Source organism: Prunus dulcis, chromosome 5 (genome assembly GCF_902201215.1).
Source record: "Prunus dulcis chromosome 5, ALMONDv2, whole genome shotgun sequence".
Lineage (NCBI taxonomy): Eukaryota > Viridiplantae > Streptophyta > Magnoliopsida > Rosales > Rosaceae > Prunus > Prunus dulcis.
Genome location: NC_047654.1, coordinates 16,140,969 through 16,167,770, shown reverse-complemented (window position 1 = coordinate 16,167,770; position 26,802 = coordinate 16,140,969). Strand labels below are relative to the sequence as shown.

General features: G+C 39.1%; 6 protein-coding genes across 10 annotated transcripts in view; 3 read left to right on the top strand and 3 right to left on the bottom strand.

Annotated features, from left to right (window-relative positions):
• The first annotated feature begins 556 nt into the window (after positions 1-556).
• LOC117628468 (glycine-rich RNA-binding protein blt801-like) lies at positions 557-2,892 on the top strand. The gene is made up of 5 exons (XM_034360935.1): positions 557-658; positions 1,448-1,601; positions 1,692-1,760; positions 1,953-2,059; positions 2,173-2,892. The coding sequence occupies exons 2-5, from the start codon at positions 1,457-1,459 to the stop codon at positions 2,641-2,643; spliced, it is 792 nt and encodes a 263-aa protein (XP_034216826.1). The 5' UTR covers positions 557-658; positions 1,448-1,456; the 3' UTR covers positions 2,644-2,892.
• A 315-nt stretch (positions 2,893-3,207) lies between these two features.
• On the bottom strand, positions 3,208-7,527 carry LOC117628462. 2 transcript variants are annotated; one of them, XM_034360925.1, is made up of 4 exons: positions 7,369-7,527; positions 5,693-7,191; positions 4,785-5,206; positions 3,208-4,223 (listed from the first exon to the last, which is right to left on the bottom strand). In XM_034360925.1, exons 2-4 carry the CDS (start codon positions 6,582-6,584, stop codon positions 3,426-3,428), a joined length of 2,112 nt encoding a protein of 703 aa, XP_034216816.1. In that variant the 5' UTR covers positions 6,585-7,191; positions 7,369-7,527; the 3' UTR covers positions 3,208-3,425. The 2 variants fall into 2 exon arrangements, with proteins under 2 accessions (XP_034216816.1, XP_034216815.1); XM_034360924.1 differs by having other exon boundaries at positions 5,693-7,527.
• Positions 7,528-9,002: 1,475 nt separating this feature from the next.
• LOC117628469 (phosphoserine phosphatase, chloroplastic) lies at positions 9,003-12,252 on the bottom strand. The gene is made up of 8 exons (XM_034360936.1): positions 11,961-12,252; positions 11,211-11,448; positions 10,751-10,883; positions 10,561-10,668; positions 10,088-10,181; positions 9,786-9,935; positions 9,654-9,707; positions 9,003-9,396 (listed from the first exon to the last, which is right to left on the bottom strand). Exons 2-8 carry the CDS (start codon positions 11,440-11,442, stop codon positions 9,271-9,273), a joined length of 897 nt encoding a protein of 298 aa, XP_034216827.1. The 5' UTR covers positions 11,443-11,448; positions 11,961-12,252; the 3' UTR covers positions 9,003-9,270.
• Positions 12,253-18,597: 6,345 nt separating this feature from the next.
• LOC117629130 lies at positions 18,598-19,695 on the top strand. Its single transcript, XM_034361637.1, has one exon. The coding sequence runs from the start codon at positions 18,598-18,600 to the stop codon at positions 19,693-19,695; it is 1,098 nt and encodes a 365-aa protein (XP_034217528.1).
• A 1,453-nt stretch (positions 19,696-21,148) lies between these two features.
• On the top strand, positions 21,149-26,100 carry LOC117628461 (respiratory burst oxidase homolog protein F-like). Of its 3 annotated transcripts, none has more exons than XM_034360921.1 (14): positions 21,149-21,850; positions 22,314-22,470; positions 22,592-22,640; positions 22,740-22,853; positions 23,012-23,416; positions 23,617-24,003; positions 24,095-24,190; positions 24,333-24,448; positions 24,568-24,670; positions 24,762-24,944; positions 25,044-25,175; positions 25,270-25,398; positions 25,660-25,738; positions 25,861-26,100. In XM_034360921.1, exons 1-14 carry the CDS (start codon positions 21,478-21,480, stop codon positions 25,968-25,970), a joined length of 2,433 nt encoding a protein of 810 aa, XP_034216812.1. In that variant the 5' UTR covers positions 21,149-21,477; the 3' UTR covers positions 25,971-26,100. The 3 variants fall into 3 exon arrangements, with proteins under 3 accessions (XP_034216812.1, XP_034216814.1, XP_034216813.1); XM_034360923.1 differs by having other exon boundaries at positions 25,270-25,372; positions 25,861-25,976; XM_034360922.1 differs by lacking the exon at positions 25,270-25,398.
• A 266-nt stretch (positions 26,101-26,366) lies between these two features.
• Positions 26,367-26,802, bottom strand: part of LOC117627044 (ATP synthase subunit gamma, mitochondrial) — a 15,703-nt gene continuing 15,267 nt past the window's right edge. The window contains exon 10 of one of the 2 annotated variants that reach the window (XM_034358919.1): positions 26,367-26,782. The gene's annotated coding sequence lies outside the window, so the exon portion shown is untranslated. Of the gene's footprint in view, positions 26,789-26,802 lie in introns of both variants that reach the window. The other variant, XM_034358921.1, reaches the window with a different exon arrangement.

Genomic DNA, 26,802 nt, shown 5'->3' with positions numbered 1-26,802 from the left:
AGGATTTTTTGTACGACTAATAGAAGTTGTTTTTATAAATTTTCTATAAGCTACTTAATCTAAAGTTACAAAATGTGGTATAGTTTGTCAGTGTTTTCTGTAGATCAATTATCCAAATAAAATCTTAATTTTAAAAATCATAATTGTAAACTGGAAATTTCCTAAATAACTAGATTGCATCACATTTGCCTTGTTGGTCAATGGGCTTTACTTGTTGGGTTTACATTTGCCTTGGGCTTGATTGTATCACATTTCTTGTAAGTTCTGGTTAGTTTGGGCTTCGGCCCGCTAATTGGTGGTTAGAATTGAAAATGCAAAATGAATATTTATACGTAGGCATAGGATGAGGATCAGGCAGATATTTTTGAGGTTCTTTAAAGGGGGGGATTCTCTGGCTGTCATAAAAACTCTAAAACAACCCAATCTTAACGTCCCACGTACACGCAGTACCGCGCAACTAACATATACGACCCTCATCGTCACGGCTCTTATCCAACGGCTGTAAATTTGACCCCTAATTTGACGGATCAGATTTTCTAGAGTCCTCCATATAACAGACCCCGAGTCCCATTTTTGATACATAAACCCTATTCGAATCAAAACCTTAGGGTTTTAGTCGGTCCTTGAACGCAGAGTGACAGAGAGCGAAGCGGACAAGGTACGGTTTGACGAGGCTTCTCACTCATCGCTTATGATTGTTTTTATTGTGCTTGTGATACTTTTATGTTCTTTGTTTAATTTGTTGTTGCTATTCGCTGCGGATTTTTCTTTCTTTGTTTTGAAGTGATTTTACATTGTGGGTATTTGGTCTATGATCCATATAGATATGTATATATGTGTGCGTGTGATTATTGTTTATAGGGCTCTGTTAAAGATGAGATTTTGATTGCTGGCTTTTGTGGTGGATATTTGGGCAACGTTCTCTATTGATTTGTCGAACATGGGGTGAAAAAACAAAGTTGTTATTTGAGATTTTCCGTTTGGTTTTGTAGAAACTCTTCAAAATGTTTTTTTTTTTCCCTGCATCTTTCTGAGTTCTGTGAAAAATGAAGTTTTGATTTCTGAGTTTTGAACCTTTTCGGAGCAAGGAAGTGCAATATGTGCTTATCAAATGAATATTGTTTAACTATATGACTGAGTCACATTCTTATTGGTTTGTTTTGTTTCAGTAGTTGTAGATGACAGAGCATGCGAATGATTTTTATAATCATTGTTTTGGGTAGCTTATAAATGGCTCTCTTGTTATTTATTAGTAAAGTATTAGCATCCTGTGTGTACTTTTAACACAATTTTAGATTAAGGGTTCTTATACACAGACTTAATTCGACATTTCTGTTGACATGACTATAACATGTGTAGTCTTCAACCAAAAGAATTGATTACTGTATCCACTCTTATTATGATAAATATCTGTTCATTGAACTTGTTTGCTTGTGCTTTGTTTTAGGTTATTGCAATGGCTTTCTTAAGTAAAATTGGGAATATACTCAGACAGACTGCAAACAAGCAGATCAGATCTGAATTATCTCCTTTCAAACTGTCCATCCATCAAGCAGTAAGATGCATGTCAAGCATGGCGAGTTCAAAACTCTTTATTGGAGGTGTTGTCAGAATTCCTCAAGTGTCTCAAATATGATTCCCCCCGCGTGTGGCGATTTTGTGCTAAGATGGTCTCAGTTTTTGTAATGCAGGTATTTCGTACCAGACAGATGAGCAGAGTCTGAGGGAAGCTTTTGCAAAATATGGTGAAGTTATTGATGGTATGCCGTCGTCTTAATAGTGTTGTTTTGTGAATTCTAGACAAAATTAGACTTCTGGGACTGTACCTGGTATTATAAATGCATAATGTTGAAAATAATGCATTTAAAATTATCCATACACTTTGCAGTAGCTATTTGTTTTAATGGAGTTTGAACTTCTGCAATAATTTGGTGCTCATTGACTTCTTGTAGCAAGAATCATCAGTGACCGTGAAACTGGTAGATCTAGAGGATTTGGGTTCATCACTTTCACCAGTAGCGAGGAGGCATCCAGTGCCATCCAGGCCTTGGATGGGCAGGTAGTTATTTTTATGAAAATTTTTTCTTCCTTTTTTTAGTTGTTTCTTCATATACTTTTATAATTGTTAAAACATTCGTCTTATGTTAAAACATTTGTCTGGAAATCCTCTAGGAGCTTCATGGCCGCCGAGTAAGGGTGAATTATGCTACCGATAGGCCTCGCCCTAACTTTGGTGATGGCGGCTACAACGGAGGTGGTGGAGGTTATGGCGGCGGTGGTGGTTACGGTGGCAGCGGCGGTGGTTATGGCGGTGGCGGTAGTTATGGCGGTGGTGGTTATGGTGGTGGGAACACTGGTGGCGGATATGGTGGAAGTGGAGGTGGCTACAGCAGTGGTGGTAATTATCCAAGTGGAAACACTTTTGAAACTGCTAGCACTGGAGGTGCTTTTGGCAATAGCAGCAATTTTGGTGGTGCTGGCGTTGTTGGTGGTGCTGATGACTTTGTTGGCGGTGCTGACAACAACTTTGGCAGTGGTGGAGCTCAATTGGGAGAGAACAAAGGTGGTTTCAGCTTGGATGATCCATTGGAAGGAAATGATAGGGATGACGATAACGACGGCAACTTTCTCAAGAGGGCTTGATAATATTTAGATATGAGGAGCAATTTAGTTTGCTTCTCCGCAGAGATACTAGAAGATTGTCTTTTTGTTACAGCTGAATGTTCCCCCTCCCTGTCTTCCTGAACTATTAATTTCGTTTGTCGGATTTTTCTGTGAATTTCATGCACCTTTTAGTGTGCTTTGTCAACTAAGGACCTGGATTGTGGAAATAATTGTGATTCATGGTCTCCCTTATTTTTCTTTTAAAATGACATAGAAACTTAAATTGAAGTGCAATAATAGGAGGAAATTGTTGAAATGCATGATAAATATTGTGAAAGCTGCGGTTTCATATTCAGATTCTTGAAATGAATGATGAACAAAAGGACCTCTTATCAAATCTATTAAGAAATTGTTCAAATGTTGAAGAAAAAAGCAAAATATGTCCAATGTTCAACAAAAGAGAGCAAAGTCGTCAATTGTGCAGCGAGAGGGGGGCATAATCTTTGATTTATTTTAATTTCCCATTTGTGGATGCCATTCATTAAATCAAAATCGGTACTACCAAAAGTTTTCCTCTAGAACTGAAAGTTGTAAACACAGGGCTGTAAATCTTATGATTCCTTGGACAGAAGAGAAACAAGGAAAGTGAGTTGAAAATATTTGAGCAAGTTTCTGATGATCGGATAAACAAAGCCTTGAAAAAAGAATCAGTAAACATCGTTAGAACGAATGACAGATAAGCTTAGCTATAGAATGAATACCTAACCTCTTCTATACTTTGTATGGATCTATACACTGCAAAATTTGATTTCTGTTTCATTTTAACGCTCAGTCTCATCCATTGATTGGAACAACCACCTTTGCGCATTCAGGACTACAGGAGAACCTTTCTTGGTCTTCTCCACAATCTGCATTATCAATTGTTTCTCCATCTCTGCATCAGAATCACTATGCTCTTCCCCAGTTACAGATGTGTTATTTGAACTCTGAACCCTGGAAATGTGCTCCTCATCCAACATTCTTACTTCGCTCTCGAAGGAAAAGATATCCTCTGCTAAGGTTTCCTCTTTACTGGAAGCAAAATGTCCTATGGAACCATTTACCTCATCACTTTGAGTTTGACAGGGGTTTTGAGCCCTGAATGTTTCAAAAACTTGACAAGGCAAATCCTCCTCTTCTGACTCACTGATCTTCATCAACTCTTCGTAAGCCTCATTGTACGCATCTAAAGCTTCTCCTGATAAATTCATGACCAGAGGCTCCGCCACAGTTTTGCATTTTTCTTCAGAATTTGTACTTTCTTGGATTGTGGAATGCATACGACTTTCTGAGAACCCACTTCCACAATCCTCGTGCTTCAATTCCACGATTTTGACCTTCCTTTGGCTGTTCTCTAGAGCTGCCTCAAGCTCCTGGACACGTTCTTCTAGTCTTGATTGGATAACTTCATGCAGACGCAAGCTAAGCTCTCTAGGAGAAACTGCATAGTTTGCACAGTGATGAGCTGTAGAGGCGCTGCTTGCCTCTTCATTTGACTTGGGTTGGGCAACAGCTAAACCACCAACGATGTCAGCTCTCAACTCACCTTGAGCAAAATCTGCGATTAAGTCTGGGTCAAGCTGGACAAATTTTCATCTCTGTTAGCACTTAACAAGAATTTGATGAGATCACCACATTAGCCAAAATAGTTCATTTGAATTAAAGAAAATAAGTAATGGCCGGGTCCTATGAGATTAAAATTCATTGCCTAGAAAGACATGATACTAGAACTGACAAAGAAAAAGAAAGAGAAAGCCTCATTAATGTTTAATATAAATACCTAAACAATCAAACGTTACAATCAAAAATCTTAATTCTTAGCATTTGGTAAGTTTTATAGACTAGCAAGGTCCATGGTATTAAAATACTAGCATAAGTAAAACGGAATGAATATTTTTGAAGCCTTGTAAGCAGAATTAATAAAATTGCTGTTTTTTCTTTTCACTTAGTTTGAAGTAATTATTTGGATGATTCCACCCATGAAGCTCAGTACAGAAAACCATTTGAGTAATAGGAAAAGGCCAAATGTATATTTAATACAGTGAAGTACTCAAACCGAATGAACATATAGATTCAATGTAAAACTATAATATAAAGATGTGCTGCTTAAACATAAGAATACAAATTATGCATACACTGACCTCGGCAAGATCAATCAATCTTCTCTCTGTAGTAGAAGTATTCACATTTAGCCCCAACCTCTCAAGTTCAGCTTCAAGCTCTGCCTCTATTTTACTCATTGACTCTGAAAACTCTTCTGCTTTCCGGTCATATGAATCGCTACCATCATATTTGTCCATATTCTGTTCAGGAGAAAACGAATTTGGTGCCCTGTCAAAAAATGAATGGTCACAAGTATCATGTGATTCATAATTCTCCTTAGCTAGCTCCTTCACTGTTACTGAATCTTTCATCTCAAGTTCTTCCTCCAGATCCTGAACCAAGTTCTCAGTCTGCTTCAATAGATCTTTCAACTTGTCAACTTCTCGTTTATTTGTTATAAAAGAAGATATTATGCCAATAGAAATCCCAAGACAGAGTAGAACCGGTCCTCCTGGTGAACCTGATGAAGGCAAAAGTATTAGGACATGAACTGTGACAAATTAGAAAAATACCACACACTCACGAGTAGCAATTTAATTACTGGATGGCCAACACAAATAGTAGCTTCACAATTGGTTCTAGTTGGATACGCACTTAGGACCTGTTATTAGTCTCTTGAACTGAGTGACTTAATAGAGCATAATCATATAAACAAATGACTTTCCCTTGCTTAGCAACCTAATAACGCTGGATAATATCCTTTCTCCTGTATAACGGTAGACATAATTGATTTTCCCTTGCTTTTAATATATTTCCTAACAGAGAGAAAATTCCATGGCAAGGACAGAACACAAAAACTTTTAAGCAAAGAGACAGACTTGAACAGCCTCTAAAACAAAGACATAGGTTACTCTTATGAAGTGGAATTCTAGTCTACAACCATCTGAATATTACTGAGAATTACACAAAAAATAAAGATACCACTAGAATATGAAAAGACTAACACCTTCAGAATGGAAGTGTTTCCCATTGACCATTTTACTGGAACTGCCCAATCTTCCATTCCGTCCCTTTCCTGTCTTAGTTTTCATCATCTTGGAGAGATCCAAATAACCCAGTTTCGGTGGTGGAGGAAACCCGCAGACATTTTCATTTGTTTCTAAATAGGCTTCCTTAAGCAGCTTATTTTCCTGAATTCCAATATGAGCACTGAAATGATCACCACTACCTCTGCTGATGATTCGGCTTCCATCAGTCACAAACAATGGCCTAATACTTGGAGTGGATGATGATGGAAGGGTAAGTGCATACTCTTCCATTTCAGCACGCTCTTTATATAATTGAGCCATAAGGCAACTTTCTAAGGAACTGACCGGCTTAACAATATGCCTGTATGAATGTTCAGCTCTAATAGAGCTTCTGTTCCTCAGAGGAACATGAGAAGAACCCCTTTCTCCATTTGAAGATTTAGGCAACATTACACTAGTACTGTCATCAATATCATTACTTAGCCAAGTTCCATCCCCATCCTTATTGTCATTTCCTGAGTATACTGGTAACATATTTGATAGAGAAAGTACATTGCAGTCCTTGTAATTTACAAAGCCTCCCAGTTTTTCACCATCATACCCACTAGTAGAAGCCACTTCTGTCCCACAAGCACTTTCTAACGGGTTATTATCTGAAACCTTTTTTCTATCTGTAGAAACGGCATCACCCACTTTCTTTCTCCGTGCGAGTCTCTGGAAGGGATGGCTTGGGGACTCAGATTTGTCAAGATTTGCATCCCCAGAAGAAAACTGTAACAAGCTATCCTTATCCCCATTCCTAGAAATATTCTGCCAATACTTAGTCAAATATCCAGCGCCTGCAGCTGCTGCAACCACCCACAAGTCCATATCTGCTGTCCCTTCCACTGAAAAACACACACTAAAAGGATTCCACAAAGCAAAATTTTATCTTTCTTTCAGTTCTCGATATCAACAACCCAAAACCAAAAAATTCCATGAAGCCAAATGTGAGGGGAAAGAAGTTTGAATCTAAGAATAAAAAATCTTCACAGTTTGGCGCAATTGATTATGAAAATACATTACTAAAAGCCAGCTTTGTAGAAAGTAAAACAGCTGCCCAACTCAACAAGACAGAATTTCCTCTATCAATTCTCAGAATCCAAATCTGGACGATGGTAAATTACTACTTCTGGAGCAGAACAAAACAGTTAAAGGCATCAATATGCAAGCCCAAAATACTGAATAAGCCTCAACTTCTGCAGCAATAAACAATTGCAGAGACAAATTTCTCAAACTCACAAAAGATAATCAACCAAGAGCTACAAGAACAACAGCATATCAGAGACAAGAACCATATTTTCCAAGGAATGCCGAAAATCTAAAATCTGCCCACTTATTGATAGCAACCTACATACACTATCAAAGAACAAACCCCATTTCCTCGGAAAACTCCTCCAAGAAGCCACAACCGCAACAAAAGCCCAGGGATGCCTGCCTGGATATAAAAAATCTAAGCTATTACGAATTTGAAAGCAGCCTCTTGGCTCAGAAAACCCATTTGAATGACTACCGCATTGGCAAGAAGGTGAAAATAGCTCAGAGCTCTTCCCCTTCTTGGCGACGGAGAAGCAAGACCAAAAAAAAAAAAAAAAAAAGCTTAATTTATAAGAACCTGTGAGTTTGGGAAGCAAATCTAAGAGAAACCCAACTTTCGAAGACGATTTTTGGTGAATCTTGAAGAACTGGATTCCTCGGAGGAATAACACCCGTTGCTCTGTTATCTACAGAGGGATACACCTCACAAATTCTTACATCTGATAAACGAGGTATTTTCCTTTCCTTTTTTAAAACAGAATTAATTCACTTTTGTCTTTTTCTTTTTATTTTCTAAGGACGCATAAAATAATAAAATTCTACCCGATAAATATTACTATCGTCTTCTTTATTTTTTTTTTAAAATTATGACCAAAAAAAGAAAGATATATATATATTTCATTTTAATTTAAATTCTATATTTTAAAAGAAAAATAATTTTTTATAAGCTGTAAATAGTTTTTTTTTCTTTCCCCCGGTTGGACATTTGGGTAGATCCTAATCACTTCACTCATAAATAAGCTTTTCAAATTAGGCATTCTTTGAAAGAACTTGGTCGACTTTTCTATGACGTGTCTTAGATATAATCGCCCTTTACAAAACCAACAAAAAAAGAAAGAAAGAGAAAGCATACAAGAAAAATGAAATAAAATACCAACCACCTTGTTCATCCATAAGTCAAGATGAAAGTTGGAAAAGCTTTTTAACGCTAACATGGCAGTTGAAAAAGATTGTCACTTTTGGAGGGACCTTTTGAACTCAATCACTGTTTTAAAGTATAAATTGAAGAAAATAAATGGGTAAGGGGAGGGGTCACAATGTTATGTAAAGTGTAGCCCAAACAAGAGGAAATGGGCATAGATGATGTGAAAAGGAAAGGACAGGACACAAAAGGAAGACTTGCTTGCTCCTAACTTTGATTAGCTTGGCCTCAGACTCAAATTCAGACCAAGCAATCCACATGGATGGACCCCTTATGATCATTAACACCACACTTACCAGTGCTTCACAGAGCAACCAAAAAGTGCACTTTGAATTATTATATTGATATTTGTCAATGTCCCCTGTTTAATTGTAAGCCCCATTTATTTCATACTTTGCAGGGCACATATTAGGCAAAACCAAAATCTAAGATGATATGCTAATGAGAGTTGGTTGAGTTAGGAAGGATCGTTCTCTTTGCTATTCATGTCTAGGTTCAAGTTTCACAATCGATAATCTCTTTTGGTGGGTAATATGTAAAACCTCAAAAATAGGCTAAGACCTCTTTTGTAAGTCCTCAAAGAAGCCTCAGTATACTCTGACCCTGGGATGGGATAGGCTCCCTCCCCTAAACTTTTGTTCACCCAAAAAAAAAAAAATTCTAAGATGCTATTGATATTGGAGTTGTCTGTTCGTTTGCTTTTCTTTTTTCGCAAGTTTCTAGTGCTTAAATGGATAAGTGGGGGACTAGATCACCAATTCAATAAGTTGGCCAACCACCAACTCTTTTGATTGATAGACATTTTAACTACCACAAACACAACCCAATGCCAACGAATGATTGAATAAGAAATTAGGTAAAAGGAAACTCTTGTTTCTTCTTTGCAAGGAAAGTGTTGATGTTTAGAGATGCTTGCACACAGGGGTCAACCTCAACATCAACACTTTCCATCAATGTAAGACTTGAGTTTTCTTCTCCCTGATATCACAGATGTATTTATTGTACAGGACTTCAGGGTAAATGGTCCAATCATTTATATAAACTTTGTAACTAGTATCCCACAAAATATATTTTCCCATTCAAGTACACAGACAGCATCCTACAACGAAACACCCAATGCACACTCCTTATTCATCTTCCTGTGATTTTTACACAGGAAAATGTTACCTTGTACAAATCGGAAGGGTATAACTATACTAACGCAGCAGTGCAGGCAGCGCAATGGAGGAACAATAGTACACGATAAAGAATGAATAGGGCACAAAAGAGTACATGCTATTAGTCCAAGGAGCTTATCAAGTCTTCGAAATTAAAAACAAGCCAATTGGCCTTTGCCGCTACAGCCTCTCGAAGTTGAACACCAGCATAGCAAATGAACAAGTCAGCACCTCCCGGTTGGCGTGCCTGGATATCGAGACAAATGATATTGGATGGAGAATTTCACGAGTCAGCTTAAACAAAATATTATTTCATTGATAATGCTTATATATGAGAGAAACGCACGGAGACACTTGATGAAGAAGTCTTAATGTTTCAAGGCTTGTCGAGCATGGTTATCACTTAGTTTTATATTCATGGCTATATGCGAGTAAGTGAGACACAGAAAACACAAACAAATCTTGTTGCAGGATAGCAGTTTGGAAGTTTCAGTGATTGATTACCTCAAGATCAGTCGCACCATCCCCAATCATGATTAATTCCTTGTAATTATGAGCCTGGAAAACCACTTTAATCAGCTTTTCAAGCAAACATACTTGGAAACTAAAACATTGAACACACGGCCATAGACCAACCTTCCTTATTTGTTGCACTGCAGTGGCTTTCCCACCACTCCTTGAAGTGGGCTCATTTTTGTCAAAACCCAGAAACTCTCCAGATGTTCCAAATAGCAGTTGATTTGCAAAGACGTTTTCAGGCGGTATCCCAAGAATCGATGCTGCAGGCTTCAGAACAAGTTACTCAGTTAACAATTTACAATATAAAAGGAGGATATTAATTTTCAATGTATTCTGCATCTTCAACTGACAAATGATAAGTGAGAGAAAAAAAAGTAGCAATAGAACAAAGGCACTCATTGAATTATTCAGCAGCATACTTTGATCATTTGACGGAAGCCCCCAGAGACCAGATAAACATCAGTGTTATTAGCCTTCAGCTTCTTGACTAACTCATCTATGCCAGGTGAAAGCCTACACAGAATTGTACACAACAACCAGATCAGAAATTTTTTGGTCATCAAATTGCCAGAAGTGCAAATAATAAGCAGACCTAAATCATTTCATTTCTACCCTTTCAACAATATTTCTTGAGGTAAGTACAAATAACCATTGGGAAGTCATTATGTTTTATGCTGTCAAGTAAATGTCTCGTATGCATCTTTTGCTAATAATGGCAATATTTTCATCTTAAGTAGACACAACTTGTGTATTCAAATTCTATAAGAAAAACACAATGATTTTATCAAGACCAAAGGCAAGCTCCAAATTAAGCAAACAAGAAGGCAACATAAACCATAGATAATTAAGGAAGCCAGCATACACTCAAGACAATCTAAAGGAGCCCTCCTACCTTACGGGCCTCTCTTTGAGAAAATCTTGAACTTGAGATAGGGAAGGATTGAACAAAGATAGTCTAGCAGCCAAAGCCTCCTCAAAAGGTACTGAACCACTCATTGCCCTGGCAAGGATGAGAACTAAAGTGAGAGTTGAAAATTCCACAGTACGAAACAGATGAAAGCAATTCCAGTAATAAATTTAACCTAGCCGTCCATTCTGCAACAGCCTTTCCAGCTCCACAATATTCTGCAAGTTCATCAATGCCCTCATCCAGGCAAACAGTGCTATCCACATCGAAGCACACCGCATCAGCATTTCTCCATAAATCGAGAACCTCTATACATTAAAATAAACAACCATCACACAAGGTCATATGGTTCTGAAAGTCTCGAACTATACTTTATTCAGCTTTTTATTTTTAATTTCAAAGCTAATCCATAAGCTCATACTCTTATGCCTAGGTAAGGCAACTGCTCTCCAGTCTTTGAAAATAAATTCCATACAAAATTTCAGTGACGCAACAAATAGTGCCACACTTTCTACCACAAATTATAAATTTATGTTGCAAAGCTAAGTTTTCAGCTCCAATGAATCAAAAGTTTCCTCAAACCAATTTTACCAAAGACGCAAATACAAGTTCCCAGGTTCAATCAATCACATTACCTTTGGATGGTTGCGTGTTGTCAAAGCGGCTCAATGCGGAGGCTTCTAATGGTTGAATTGAAGCAGCAATTGGGTTGGGTGATTTGGGATGTTGGTTCATTCCAACTCTAGTTCTATTTCTATACGAACTTTTCGTAAATTTCAGTGAAGACGTAGGAACAAAAGGAAGGTGCTTTTGCCTCAAATGAGTACGAACTGGGGTGACTCGTGAAACACCCACCAATCCTTCCATGAAAATCTATGTCCAGCAAATAAAAAATAATCATCATAAAGAAATATCCTTCATATGAATCACAAAGGCTCCAACCACCTTAAAGAAATTGAAAAAATATTGACATTACATTCAACATTTCTGTTCAATTAACAGAAAGACAACCACCCAACTGTTTGAACAAACGATATTGAGAGAACAAGTAATTAAAAATGTCAAATTTAACATATTTTGTGCAAAGTAAATGCAGGTCGACGTACATAATACATACATGAATAAACGTGTATAAAAACAACTTAACAAACGAAAACTTGTTCACAAAAATCTAGTAAGTTCACATAAGTTATGCAACGAAAGACACACTTAAGAGTATAAAATCATATTCATTCGTTGCATTTTCTCGGGAAGCAAGCAGAGGGCTAAACATCATAAGCAGTCTTAAAATTATACATAAACGAAAACTTGAAAGGGGACAAAAGAATCAAAATGGAGAAGAACACACGATAAAAAATTCAAAGGAAAACTGAAATGAAAATTACCGCTGTATATAACTGGTTTTGCTTTCTTTCTCAGATCTAGCTGCGGCTTCCTTTGCTCTTGATTTTCCTGTAACTCCCTCCCCCCACCTCAATGATTGGTAAGGGAATATCTGAGTGTGTGTGTGTGTGTGTTTTTTTTGATAGGATGGTTGGTACAGTAATCCAAGTGCAGATCTACCTACAAACTTTCCATAATTGCGAAATTAACGTTAATGAAAGGTATTCTATTTGCCCAATCTAGTGGGTCAGGACCCAACTCGGGTCCATCAGATGGGTCAGCCCAACTAGAGAGAGGGGAGGTAGAGGTTGGGCCTTATTTTTGCTTCGCCCTGCACTCTTTACCCAGTTTGTTGATGGGTCGACCCAGTCCAAATTTTTCTTGTGATTCCATCTTCTTGAACATTTTCAGCTAATATATAGTTTTTATTTTTATTTTTATAGTATAAGTGATAGTTTAAATTAATTTAATTTACAGGAAAATGAAATTCAAACGAGTGTAAGCAAGCAGGCTCACTGCTCATTGTCTAGGGTTTAGAGGAAAAATGATTTGTTTTTCTTTTCACCTAAGACAATTTTGATAGCTTTTCATACTCTCAAAAGACAATTAATTATCTGAAAAAATTCCATATCTTTCCACTCTTTTGAAACACAGAAAAAGATGGTGCAAAAACTTATATATATTCTCAAACCGCAATTTCTTAGAATTTTTGAACCCACTTGAAGGAGAAACTCGAATTATACACTTTGTTTACATTCCTGGATGAATAATACATAGTAGGCATGCAATGCACAAAGTCCAAATTAATGGAGCAATTGGGAGCTGCTAGCTCAATGTGACTTTTATAACCAATCACTCTCCAAATTGTTTACCCAATGGTTAGAGTTGGTTAGAGCTATTAGAATTGTTAGGAGGTTGGTTTGCTTAGTTGTACCCAATGGTTAGAGTTGGTTAGAGCTGTTAGAATTGTTAGGAGGTTGGTTTGCTTAGCTGTCAGCTGTTAGCACGGTTACTTACTCATTAAGCAAATAGACTAAGTAAATGTATATATATATATATATATATACTGTACTGTACAACGATTAAGTAAGAAATATCATTCAATTTTCTCATCTGCTCTTAGAAACTTCCAGTAAACTCTTTTCTTCCTCTGTCTCTACTACCATGGTTAGCATGGTATCAGAGCCCTTCGTGGTTCTGGGGCCTGATCTTTTGCTTCCGCTACTCTATTCTTCCCTCTCCTTTCTTCTTACCTCTGATTTCTGCACCTACTGTACCGTCTGCGATTTTGCCATTCCTTCACCTTTGTTGATTCTGCAATTCGTTTCTGTCTTCGTTTTCTTCGAGTTCGCAATTTTCTTCGACCTCTCGCTTCTGCGATTTCTGCAATTTCTTCGTTTTTGTTCTTCGTGTCTCACCTAAAATTATGTAATTTCTTCAATTTCTTCGATCTGCAATTTCTGTGCTTTCTCTCTCTCCTGCTTTCATGGCGACTTCACATCTCAAGATTGACGGTATTCTTGGTCTTATCACGATCCGGTTGAAAGATGATAACTTCTTGAAGTGGCGATATCAACTTGAGTCTGTTCTGGACGGCTACGATCTCTTTGGCCATTTTGATGGCTCGAACATTGCTCCTCCGAAATTCGCAATTTTGGATGAGAAAGGTGTCACCTCTGCACTCACTGCAGCCTACAAGGACTGGGTGCAGGTCGACAAGGCACTTCTTAGCTTGTTGATCGCCACGCTTTCTGATGATGCGCTCGAATATGTCATTGGTTGCAAGACGGCGCATGGTGCCTGGATGAATTTGACGGATCGATATGCCACAATCTCTCGTGCTCGTATCAATCATCTCAAAATCGAGCTTCAGACTGCACAGAAAGGCTCTGAGTCAATTGAGAAGTTCTTGCTTCGCCTCAAGCACATTCACGATCACCTCGCTATGGCTGGTGTTTCCGTGTCCAACGATGATATGATGATTGCAGCGTTGAATGGCCTTTCTTCTAAGTATGATATGATTAGGATAGTCCTGGTTGCTCGTGACACATCACTTTCCTTCAAAGACTTTTGCAATCAATTGCTTGCGGCTGAACAAGCTGCAGAGGCACGTGTGCTTTCTTCTCATGCGCCTATGGTTGGCATGATAAGTCAATCATCTCCTTCTGTTTCCTCCCATGCCTTCTCTTGTTTTGGTCATGGTGATGGTCTCCTTCCAAATCCTCCAACTCATTCAATGCCTCCTACTGCCTATATGAGTTCGCAGCCTTTTGGTCGGTCTTCTTCTCATGCTCTCAGTGGCCGAGGCAGATTCTCTAGCTCTAGACCTTTTGGTCGTGGTTTTCAAGGCAGGTTTCAAGGTCCTCCTAAGTCTGGTGGTGGTGTTGTTCCTAAGTGTCAGATCTGCAGCAAGCGCGGTCACACCGCTGTCAATTGCTATTTTCGCAATTCGAATACCTCTTCTCCCGGGTCCTTTTCTACAATTGAATGTCAGATTTGTGGCAAAAAGGGCCATGGGGCTCTAGACTGTTACCATCGCTCCAACTATGTTTATCAAGGTTCTCCACCACCTGCCTCCCTCACTGCTCAGGCTTCTTTCTCTCCTGATGCTGTCTGGATTGCAGATAGTGGGGCAAGTCATCACATGGTGCCTCATATGACAACCATGGACTCTGCCTCCCCTTGCACCTCTTTCGATCAAGTCAGAGTGGGAAATGGGGAAGGTTTGCGCATTGATCATATTGGCTCAGCTCATATTCCCACTACAACTTCCTCTCTATCTTTATCTTCTGTTTTTCATATACCCCAGCTTACGGCCAATCTTTTGTCTGTGTATCACTTGTGCCGGGATAATAATTGCCGTATGATTTTTGATCAATTTGGGTTTTCTATACAGGACAAAGTCACCAACAGGGTTCTGTTCCACGGCAAGAGTGACCATGGCCTGTATCCCATCCCATGCTCTATCCCTTCTTCAACTCATGTAGACAATAAGCAGCCAAAGATGGCTTTTCTTGGACAACAAATTCATTCCTCGTTGTGGCATAGGCATTTGGGTCATCCTACTAATGAGGTTGTTCAACTCATGCTTAGGGAAGCACAACTCCCAGTAGTTTCAGATTCCATATCTCAGATGTGTTCTTACTGCTTGAATGGTAAAATGCATCATTTACCTTTCTCTGCAAGGCATGATAAGGCATTTTCTCCTTTCTAACGGATTCATAGTGATGTATGGGGGCCTGCACATTGTAAATCAGTTGATGGTTATCGATATGTCGTCAGCTTCATTGATGAATATACTGGTTTTTTGTGGCTATATCCTCTTTGTGTCAAATCTGAGGTGTTCTCTCTGTTTCGCAAATTTTTTGCCTTTATTATCAATCATTTTCAGGCCTCAGTAAAGTACTTTCAAAGTGATGGAGGGGGAGAATATATGAGTCATCAGTTTTAGGATTTTTTATCTACTCATGGCATTGTTCATCAAATCTCATGCCCTTATACACTTCAGCAAAATGGACTTGCTGAAAGAAAAAATCTGCATTTTGTAGAGACTGCCATTACTTTCTTGACTGAAGCTTCTATGCTTGACAAATTTTGGTTTCATGCAATGGCACATTCAGCTTATCTCATTAATCGGATGCCTAGTAAGGTTCTTGCCAATAAATCTCCTTATTTTCGGCTTATGCAAAAATTGCCTGATATCGGATATTTGCGTGTGTTTGGGACTACTGTTTATCCGTGCTTAAGAGGGACCAATTCTCATAAATTGCAACCTCGTACTGCTGCTTGTGTGTTCATGGGATATCTTATGGGCTATAAGGGGGTTTTGTGCTATAATTGTTCTACTCAAAGATTTGTCATCTCTCGCCATGTCATCCATGATGAGTTAGTTTATCCCTTCAAGCATCCCAGCACTTTCCACTCCAATATTTTGTCATCTGTGTCTCCATCTCTTTCCATTAATCTACCTTCCACTCTTGTCCTTTCATCTGAGACCCTTGTTTCCCATGCCAATCATCCCCCTCCTCTCCCAGTCGTCGCGAGTTTTTTCCTGCTGCACCATGCCTCTCGTTCCTCCAGATGCTTCTTCTTATTCGGTTCAGCCTTTAGCGGATTCTTTTCCAGTTTCGTCAGGGGAGCATATGCCTCCTATTGATCATGTCATTTCTAGTTCTTCTTCTAGTCTCTCTTCTTCTCGGAACATACATCCAATGACTACCAGGTCCAAATCTGGTCTGTGTCAACAGAAATCTTTCGAGGATTATCAGTGCTTTACTTCTATGCATGATTCTACTACTCTTGATGAGCCTTCTACTTTTCGTGTGGCTTCTTTCTCTCCTGCCTGGATTAAGGCTATGGAGGAAGAGATTTCTGCCTTAACCATGCAGGGTACATGGTGTTTGGTACCTCGCCCTGCAAATACAAATATTGTTGGCTCTAAGTGGATTTACAAGATCAAAAGAAATTCGGATGGGACAGTTTCTCGCTATAAAGCTCGGCTGGTGGCACAGGGGTTTAGTCAAGAGGCCGGCTTTGACTACGATGAAACTTTCAGTCCAGTGGTACGTCATACCACAGTTCGTCTTATTCTTAGTTTGGCTTCTATTAATGGCTGGTCTTTGCATCAGCTCGATGTCAAGAACGCCTTTCTCCATGGCGATCTTGACGAAGAGGTTTACATGAAACAACCGCAGGGGTTTGAAGACTCTTCTCATCCTGAATATGTGTGTAAATTACAGAAGTCTTTATACGGTTTGAAACAAGCTCCAAGGGCCTGGAATGCCAAGTTCACAGGCTACTTACCTTCCCTTGGTTTCAAAATGTCACATAGTGATCCAAGTCTGTTTGTGAAGATTTCAGATTCAGCTATTGTTGTATTATTGCTCTATGTCGATGATATTATTCTCACAGGTTCAAACTCTCACGTTATTCAAGAGGTTATTACAGATCTTGGTTCAATTTTTGATCTCAAGGACTTGGGTCCCCTTGCCTTCTTTCTTGGCTTACAGATTTCATATAAGTCGAATGGTGATCTGTTTATCAGTCAACAGAAGTATGCCAAAGACCTTTTAGTCAAGGCTGGGATGGAATCATGTCGGTCCTGCCCAACTCCCTCTAAACCTCACACACAGGTTCTTCCTACAGATGGTGAACCTTTAAAGGAACCATCAATATACCGCAGTATAGTGGGTGCTCTTCAATACCTAACTTTTACAAGACCAGACCTTGCCTATTCTGTTAATACTGTCTGCCAATTTATGAACAATCCCACAGAGGTTCACTTTCAGTTGGTTAAAAGGATTTTGCGCTACATTCAAGGGACTTTGCACTATGGTCTTACTTACTCTTCTTCTGTTCCAGTTTCTTTGTCTGCATATAGTGATGCAGATTGGGCTGGGAACATTACCACTCGACGATCAACCACAGGTTTTGTTGTCTTCTTGGGTTCCAATCCAATTTCATGGCAGTCTAAGAAGCAGGGGTCTGTCTCCCGTAGCTCCACTGAAGCTGAATACCGTGCTCTTGCAAATGCCTCAACAGAAGTAGCTTGGATTCGTCAGATACTTGCAGATCTTCATGTCTTTCTCTCAGAACCTCCACTGTTGTTTTGTGATAACATGTCTGCGTTAGCTCTCAGTTCTAATCCTGTGTTCCATTCTCGTATCAAACATTTGGATGTCGACTTCCGTTTTGTTCGAGAACGTATACAACGCAAGGACTTCTTAGTTCAATACATTCCTACTGATGATCAGGTTGCAGATATTCTTACTAAGGGGCTTCATAGTCCAATATTTGTTAAGCATTGTAGAAATCTCAGTTTAGGCACCCTAACTGAGATTGAGGGGGGGGTGTTTACCCAATGGTTAGAGTTGGTTAGAGCTGTTAGAATAGTTAGGAGGTTGGTTTGCTTAGCTGTCAGCTGTTAGCACGGTTACTTACTCATTAAGCAAAGAGACTAAGTAAATGTACATATATATACTGTACTGTACAACGATTAAGTAAGAAATATCATTCAGTTTTCTCATCTGCTCTTAGAAACTTCCAGTAAACTCTTTTCTTCCTCTGTCTCTACTACCATGGTTAGCACAAATCCCTTTCTTGCATGGTGAGAATCATTTCATTCTGAGATGTATTTGGTTTAGGCTAGTGGGAAATTTAACTCTTTTCTCTCTCTCTTTCTTCCCTTACGAAAACTTTGATCAACAAAAATGGAGGCACATGCACACTCCAAACCCCTAAGTGGACAGACTCGTTCAGGTCTTTCGTCACCTGATGTGCGCCGTGTGCGCCTTGGGGTCGCACACCAGCCAGCCAAGGGGTCACCTAAGCATATTTTTTTTGTTGGTCAAAGCCTGAGGACCTTAATGTCACTCTCTGCATGAATTTGGCCCATGCTGTCAATGTCCTTTAATTTTGATTTGGATACCAATCGGGCCCAGCTCAGGCCAGCCCAGCAGCCTTCCCCTCATTATTTAATACGGGTCAGAGGGATACCAATAGGTTTGTACCTGTTATCCTGCGTGTATAGGAGAGGAGACGGCTGCCCTATCGACAAAACTATAGTTTCGCAGTTGATAACAACAAGACTAGTGTTCCAGCAAAAAAAATCAAGAAGACTAGTGGCTTCTTATACAACTGATGTTGCTCCTCCTCCTCCTCCCCAAACATCCGCTCTCCGCCGCAGTGTTTCCAACCGGCAACCCCTGCCTTGATCTCTATTTTCGCGTCTTACCAAACACCCGAGCCCCATACAAATATCTCGACCAACTGCTGCAGCTGGCCTCGTCCCACGACTCCCTAACCACACTCAAGCTCATCTGCAACCTCCGAGACGACGATTATGATCTCGGAAAATACTATTTACAAGCGTTTTACAGGAAGGCGATTTGGCTCCACCACAACCACCCCAAGACTTTAGCCTGCAACGCCGACACTATCGTCTCCGAGTTTTCCAAGTCAGTCGGGACTATGGATGACCTCGTCGAGATTCTCTACCGCCTCAGTAAGAAAGACAATAATAATACCATCGCCATGAATAACAGCAACTCGGATTATCGGTTCCTACACGACCGGGTTTCGGATATATTCGCGGACTACTTAAGGGAAGATATTCAAAACTTGGAGAAGCAGCAGGAGGAGATACTAAGCTCAGCTGCCTTCGCATGCCCTCCTGTCGGCTCCTCCCTCGACCGTGCCACGCTGCTGTGTGAAAGCATTGCGATGAAGGTTTTTCCGATAGAATCCCAAGGGCTTCAGGAGGCACATTACACGGACAGAGTCCGAGATCGGCTGAGTAAGGAGGTGCTGGTGCCCTTGGCAGAGTTCTTGAGTTCTGAGGGCTCTCAAGCAGGGGGCTGCCCGATTAAAAAGTATTTGGAGGACTTGAAAGCCTCCAAGATTGAGCTTGAGGCCGATGCTCTGCTTCCACATGAGATCATAGGCTATGTGAATGATGGGGATGTCGGACAAGCGGCTGAGCTTCAGTGGAAGGCAATGGTGGAGGAGGTCTACTTAAAGCAGGGCAAGTTCAGCAACTGCTTGGTTGCGTGCAACGTCTCGAGTGGACTCTTCAAGGATGTGTCTGCGGGTTTGGCTGTGCTGGTGTCTCAACTGGGTGAAGAGCCATGGAAAGGAAAGGTGATGGTTGCTGGAAGTCGGATTATGACGCAATACAAAGCAATTTTAAGGAGAAAGGGTACGGTGATGCAGTGCCACAGATTGTGTTTTGGCAGCTAGACCACTACGGGACGGCGTCCGTGCCTTGTCGTCGGCGACCAGGGGTGGCCACGCTGGGTGGCTTCTCCAATAATTTGTTCAAGTCCTTCTTGGATAACGATGGGGAAGTTGGCCCGCACCATGTCATGGAAGCAGCCATCTCTGGCCCACAGTATCAAAATCTGGCTGTAGTGGACTGAGAGACTCGTTTGTCTCTCGATCTTACCTGGTGGTGTGATTGATCAGACATTATTATAAATAATGTTAATCTTTAAATATCAATCCTTTATGAATTTGTTTAGTTAATTCACATTCACTAGTAGCGAGCTGCGTTTGTGATTATATCTTATCCTTGTTATTGGGTTGAGTTGATTTTTCCACGACCTGGTAAGTTGGTTCCTTTGCATTTACAAATTGGTTCATGTATCAGCCTGACTACGTGAAAACTGAAGAGTCTCTAATCCAGTTGGGTTAGGTTTTTTTAAAATAATAAGAAATTGATGTGTAAAAAAAAAAAAAAAAAAAAAAACTAATATAATTTTGATGAGTTGGATGTCCACCTCAACTGCCATGTGAGATGGTATTAAAATGTGGTATAATTATATGGTAAATACCCATATATATATATAGAAATGCATACATGCTTTGACCAAAAAGAAAAACGCATACATGCTTCACCCTATGCTCTTTTTTTTTTTTTTTTTTTTTCCTAAGGGCGTTAGGTGTGTTTAGGCTCTAAGATCATCTGGCCAAAAGAGAATTTTTGAATGAACAAACTACAATTATGTTTTGGATCAGTTGCTAATCTAGCATGACTTGTATGCATGATCTGATTGATTAGCTGTCCAAATAGTCAGGCTAATTGTGTTTATTTTCTTCTGTATGAACTAATTTTGGGGTGAAATGCATGCCAACCCAAATGACATTTGAGATAATTTGCTTTCTGAACATTCTTTTCTATGTTTTTTTTCTTTCTTTCTGTAAATACATTGAATCTTAGATCAATGGCCAAATTTAGCAAATCCCATTTGGCTGGTTGAAGTGGGAATTTGAACTTGATGTTGCTTAATTCTGCAAAGAGGTAGAATTGTACCTAACTGCATAAAGTTGAGTTGATGAAGAACTGTGGCCAATCATTTGCCTACTTCTCACTTGCCCTTTTGCTTCAAGGTCATGATGTGGTTGGGTGCACAATTAAATAACTGTAAGTCTTATGACCTGCACACCCTTTGTCTTTTGTCCACAGAATATATATAAGTCATAGCTAGGCATGCAATGCACAAAGTCCAAATTAATGGAGCAATTGGGAGCTGCTAGCTCAATGTGACTTTTATAACCAATTATTCTCCAAATCCCTTTCTTGCATGGTGAGATTCATTTCATTCTGAGATGTATTTGGTTTAGGCTGGTGGGAAATTTAACTCTCTTCTCTCTCTCTCTCTCTCTCTCTCTCTCTCTCTCTCTCTCCACAACCTTTTCATTAGTCTACCTGCTCTCATTTCCTTTCTGCTCCTAATTTTTCAGCCACTAACAAAACCTCTCTTACTTAATTTTCTTAACCACCCAAATCCAAGAAACCAAGTGAACAAGAAAGCCCATAAGCTAGCTATAGTTTGTATCTCTCAAACAAATCAAATTAAATGCTGCCACTCTTTTCTTCTTCATCCTTAAAACATGCATTCTTTTCAACAAGTTATAAGCACTCTGCATTCTAGAAAACCCATCAATCTTGTTTTAAATAAACTCCCACATCACAACCAACCACATTTCTTTCTTCCCTTACAAAAACTTTGATCACCAAAAATGGAGGCACATACGCAGCTCCAAACCCCTCACCAACCCTCTGTTTCAGCTCTCTCACCATCTTCATCTACTTCGTCTTCTTGCAATGCTAGCGTTGTTCCTCTGTCTTTCTTTCCGGTTTGGACTGAACCTCATGGTGATAAAACAGAACCACTTCAAGATGCACTGAACCGGCAGTATTATATGGCAGAGAATGGTGGGGAGGCATCCACAGCGGGTTCAGCTACTAAAACTCAATGGCTGAGATTTGTTGGTACCATGGGCAACGGGGGGATGGAGTGGAAGGGTGTAGAGGAGCGGTTTGACCGGCTTGCATTGACCGGAAACGGAGTTGAACCGGTTATAAAATGGTCTGATTTTGGTCTGTGTATAGGTGAGCAAGCCTACACTTGATTAAGTTTATCATATTACATATTTTAAAGTTTAGCAAATAGAATTAACGATTCCCATCAATATTTTATTCATTTTAACTTTTGGCTTGGTTCTGTTTATTTTCTGCAGAACATGTCTTCTTTTTTTCGCTTTTTTGGTAGCTTGTTTTCTGCAGAATGTGATTGTTTTTGCAGAATGTATTTGTTTTTTTCTCTGACTTCTTTGTGTCTTTGGCTTGCCCTGTGTGCATTAGTTTTATTCTCTTGGTGGGCGGCTTTGTTGGCCTCTACTGTTTTTGTTCTTCTTTTTAGATTAATTACTGTGGTTGTTATTTACAACGGTAGCAGTAGCTTGAAAGTTTTGTTCTTCTGTCATATAATTACCTTTGGCTCTTACACACATCTACATCTTTAAAAATATATTAGCTCCTTCTTTGATAATATACTTTGGTTCATATTTGGCAGGCATGCAACAGACGCCAGAGTTTGCTAATGAGCTATTAAGGGCTCTAAGGGGAACAAGGGATCGGAATGTTGATATGCTGAAAGACGAACTGCATAGTTACTGGTGTCGTATGACTGATCCTTGCTTCAATTCGAGGATACGGATTTACTTTGACTTGTAATAATCCTCATTATAATTCAATAAGATGCTTAGCTTAAGCCTTGTTACAATTGTTTACATCAAGAAAATTACCTTCTTTTGGAATTGAATTTTTCTCTAAGTTTGTAATTCTTTTCAGGTGTGACAAAAACATGGACGGAAGAATAACTAAGAAAGATCTTAAGCAGGTAACTGCGTAAGGTCTATAAAACTTGCATTATTACTTAGATAGCATTAATTTTGTGCTCATGGTTATTGGTTTGCTTGGAATTTGGGCACTTTTGCAGACCATTATACTAAGTGCTTCTACAAATAAGTTATCATTGACCCATGAGGAAGCAGAAGACTATGCTGCTTTAGTCATGGAACATCTTGACATTGAAAACCAGGGATATATAGAGGTAACATTCAAACATGGAAATTCATTCTCTCAAAAACAAAAATAAAGATATGACCCTCTTTGAGAAATGAATAGCATCTAATTCTGCAGATTTGTAACATGTTAAATCATGTTCAAGAACATTTTATTGACTTTCTAATGTTCGCCATTAACTTGCAGCTCAATCAATTTGAGACTCTCATCAAAATGAGCTTATCAAAGGGCTCCTTTTCAACAAATCACTTGTCAATCAGACGTCCATATTACAGTTTTGACCTATGTGAAGAGCCAAGGTCTAAGAACGAAGTTTTATTTCGATCATATTGGCGACGTGCATGGATAGTTTTGTTGTGGTTGATCATATGTACTGCACTATTCACTTGGAAATTTATACAATATCGCCATAGAGCAGCTTTTCAAGTAATGGGGTACTGCCTGTCCACTGCTAAAGGTGCTGCTGAAACCCTGAAATTCAACATGGCTCTAATTCTCCTCCCTGTTTGTCGTAATACAATTACATGGCTTCGCAAGAACCGTTCGATCAACTCAATTATTCCATTTAATGACAACATTAACTTCCACAAGGTAGTTTGACTGATAGCTAGCCTAGCTCTAGTGGTAGAACACTTGCTCCACACTCATAACGACCACCTTAAAACAAATATTTCAAGCTTTTAGTTTTGGAGCCAATGGAAAACCAGCCTCAAAAACTTGAAAATTTTGTCCTATATAGCACTCTACTTTACTAACAAGCATGTCTACATTTTGTGTTGAATTTTGTGCAGATGATTGCAGGAGGGATAGTAGTAGGAGTTATCCTGCATGGTGGTGCTCACCTTGCTTGTGACTTGCCAAGAATTAGTGATTCGGATCGTTTAATCTTCTGGCAAACAATAGCTGCCAGATTCGGGTATCACCAACCATCATACTTTGAAATATTGGCTACAAAGGAGGTGGCAACAGGGATTGTTATGGTAGTACTCATGATGATAGCATTTTCACTTGCAACAAAATGGCCACGCCGCCAACCGCTTTCTCTGCCAAGGTCTGTTCGGAATGTCACAGGCTATAATACCTTTTGGTATTCACACCACTTGTTCATTGCTGTATATGCATTGCTCATTCTTCACTCTATGTTCCTCTTCCTTACAGACAATGTAACTGAAAAAACAGTAAGCCTTTAAACTGAACTTCATTTTGTCCTCATGTATTTAGAATTTTACCTTTATATAGAGTTTTAATGTTAAGAATTTTCTTAAGCAGACATGGATGTATATTGCCATTCCAGTTCTATTATATACCGGAGAACGAGTATTTCGAGCCATACGATCAGGATTTTATGAGGTGGAAATTTTGAAGGTAAAGGCCAATACTACCATTAACCTTGTTAATCTGAAGGAAGTACCTTGAAAATTCATCAATCTGCAATTGTTGCAATGGCAGTTGGTTGGGAATTAAATTCAACCCTTTGTTTACTTCTTTTTGTGTTACAATTGTGCAGGCAAGTATTTATCCAGGAAAAGTTTTGTCCCTCCAATTGAATAAACCAGAAGGGTTTAAGTACCTGAGTGGCATGTACATATTCATTCAATGCCCTCAAATTTCACCATTTGAATGGTACATTTAAACTATAGCATTTATCTGTTCTAGAGTCCTGCATGTAATTAACTAAAATTTACTTTGATGCCTATGGATTTTGAATTCTGTTTCTTTCGCTTCTTTGTTCGTTGACTCAGGCACCCGTTTTCCTTGACTTCTGGACCAGAAGACGACTACCTAAGTGTGCATATTAGAACTGCTGGAGACTGGAGTTATCAAATATACAGTCTCTTCCAAGAGGTAAAAATTGGGAAAATTGAATAGAAAGAGTTTATCAAAATTTGGAAAAAGCTTATGCATTACAGGGAATTTTCCTTTTGAACTTTTACAGGCAACATTATCTGGAGTTAAGGGCTATCCCAAAGTACACATTGATGGGCCCTATGGTGCTGCCTCTCAAGACCATGTCAAGTATGACATTGTTGTTCTAATTGGTCTAGGCATAGGTTTTACACCTTTCATTAGCATCCTCAAAGATGTTGTCAATGGTGCCGAAAAATCACATTGTCATCATGTAAGAGTTTCTTGGCTTGGTTAATTTGTTATACTTTGTGTTTCATTTGAGACAACTAACAAATCCTTCTGATGGGGGATGGGGGTATTTTTAAAATAGACTGGTTGCAGAGAAGGCAGCTTAAGAAAGGCTCCACTAAAAGCCTATCTTTATTGGGTTACAAGAGAACAGAGCTCTTTTGACTGGTTTAGAGACATCACGAAGGAAATATCAAACTCAAACCAAAAGCAGGTACAAGCCAAAGGTTAACTTTAATCATAATTTTTTTTCCTGCAAACCATTTTTCACTGCATTCTCATTACTTTTGGTGATCATCATCCTTCAGTCTGTTGTAGAGATGCACAATTTCTTAACTTGTGTGTATCAAGAGGGCGATGCACGCTCGGTTCTAATAAGCGCTATACAGGCTTTGCATCATGCCAAAAATGGTATAGACTTTGTCTCCCGGACTCCGGTAAGTAGTGCACTACAATGCCTTGGCCTGCATACTTAGTTAAAGCAATCTGCAGGCTTAAACGTCTATCATACAACCCTCTCTTTCTATCCCTCTTGTGGTGGTAAGAGTGTTCCAACCAAATGGAATGGTTTACCTGGGAAATCATTTCTGTCTTTGCTGATATACACATAAAGAAAAGCTGAAAAAAAAAGAAAAAAAAAAAAAAGAGAAAAGTATTTGGTTGTTAAATATAAATAATAAATCTGATGGAATTTTCAGGTACGTACGCATTTTGCCCGACCAAACTGGATCAGCATCTTCTCAAAATTGGCACATAGGCATAGAGAAGCACGGATTGGTAAGATACAAATAAATTCTCAGCATAAAAGATTAGTACGTTATAACTTTGTAGCGGTGCAAGTAGGGCAACAGCCATATCAAAGGGAAAAAGACGTTGAAAATTTTGGGTTTCTTGGACAGGGGTTTTCTACTGTGGTCCATCAGCCGTAGCAAAAGAGTTGGAGAAAATGTGTACCAAATTTTCCACCAAGACCTCTACAAGATTTGTATTTCACAAGGAGAATTATTAGGATTGGACGGTTTTATTTTATTATTTTTTAAATATCAAAGGATTAGACTTTGTGTTGAAATGTCAATCTTTGCTGTACCAAATCCACCGATTGGAAGGTCATAAGAATATAACCGCCCCACAAGGTTGAAATGTATATAATGGTACTTTGGCTGTCAAAAACAAGTCCTTTCTTGGGCAACCAGAGCTCCTAGTTCAACAACACAGCACTTGTTAAACCAAATGGTAAAGACCTACTGATCCTAGGTCTCGATCAAAACCCTAATCGTAAACCCCAAGTTGAGTACGACAGATAGCACAAAAATCTCATTTGGGAAACATTACACACATTGAGAAATATTACACACATGGCTTCGTGATAATGTAACTTTCACAATAAGGCACCTCGATGACATGGTTAGATATAACCTTGTTCTTTCATATCAACCAATATACAAAGAATCTAAGACAGTTTCTTCATCATGTAGAATCATGAACATGAATTCATGGAACCAAACATGACAACTCGACCCAGCAATTATAGAAAGACATTATTTTCATACAAAAACAATGCTCTTTGAGCCCCAAACAATGGCATCGAAGAAGAGAAAGCTGATGCCCAATAATCCCGAAGCTTTATCAGGTACAAAATGAACCGATACAATTTATACACTCCTCCATCATTTCAGACGAATTTCTCAAGTGCTAAACTTAATATAGAAGAAGGAATCCCAGAGCCATCAATTTAAACCATCATTGATATAATTTCTTAGTTCCCAGAATCTGACCCTGGAGTAATTATTAGAAATAACAAATGCCTCACAAAGGTAATATCTTAAACTTCAAAAACACAA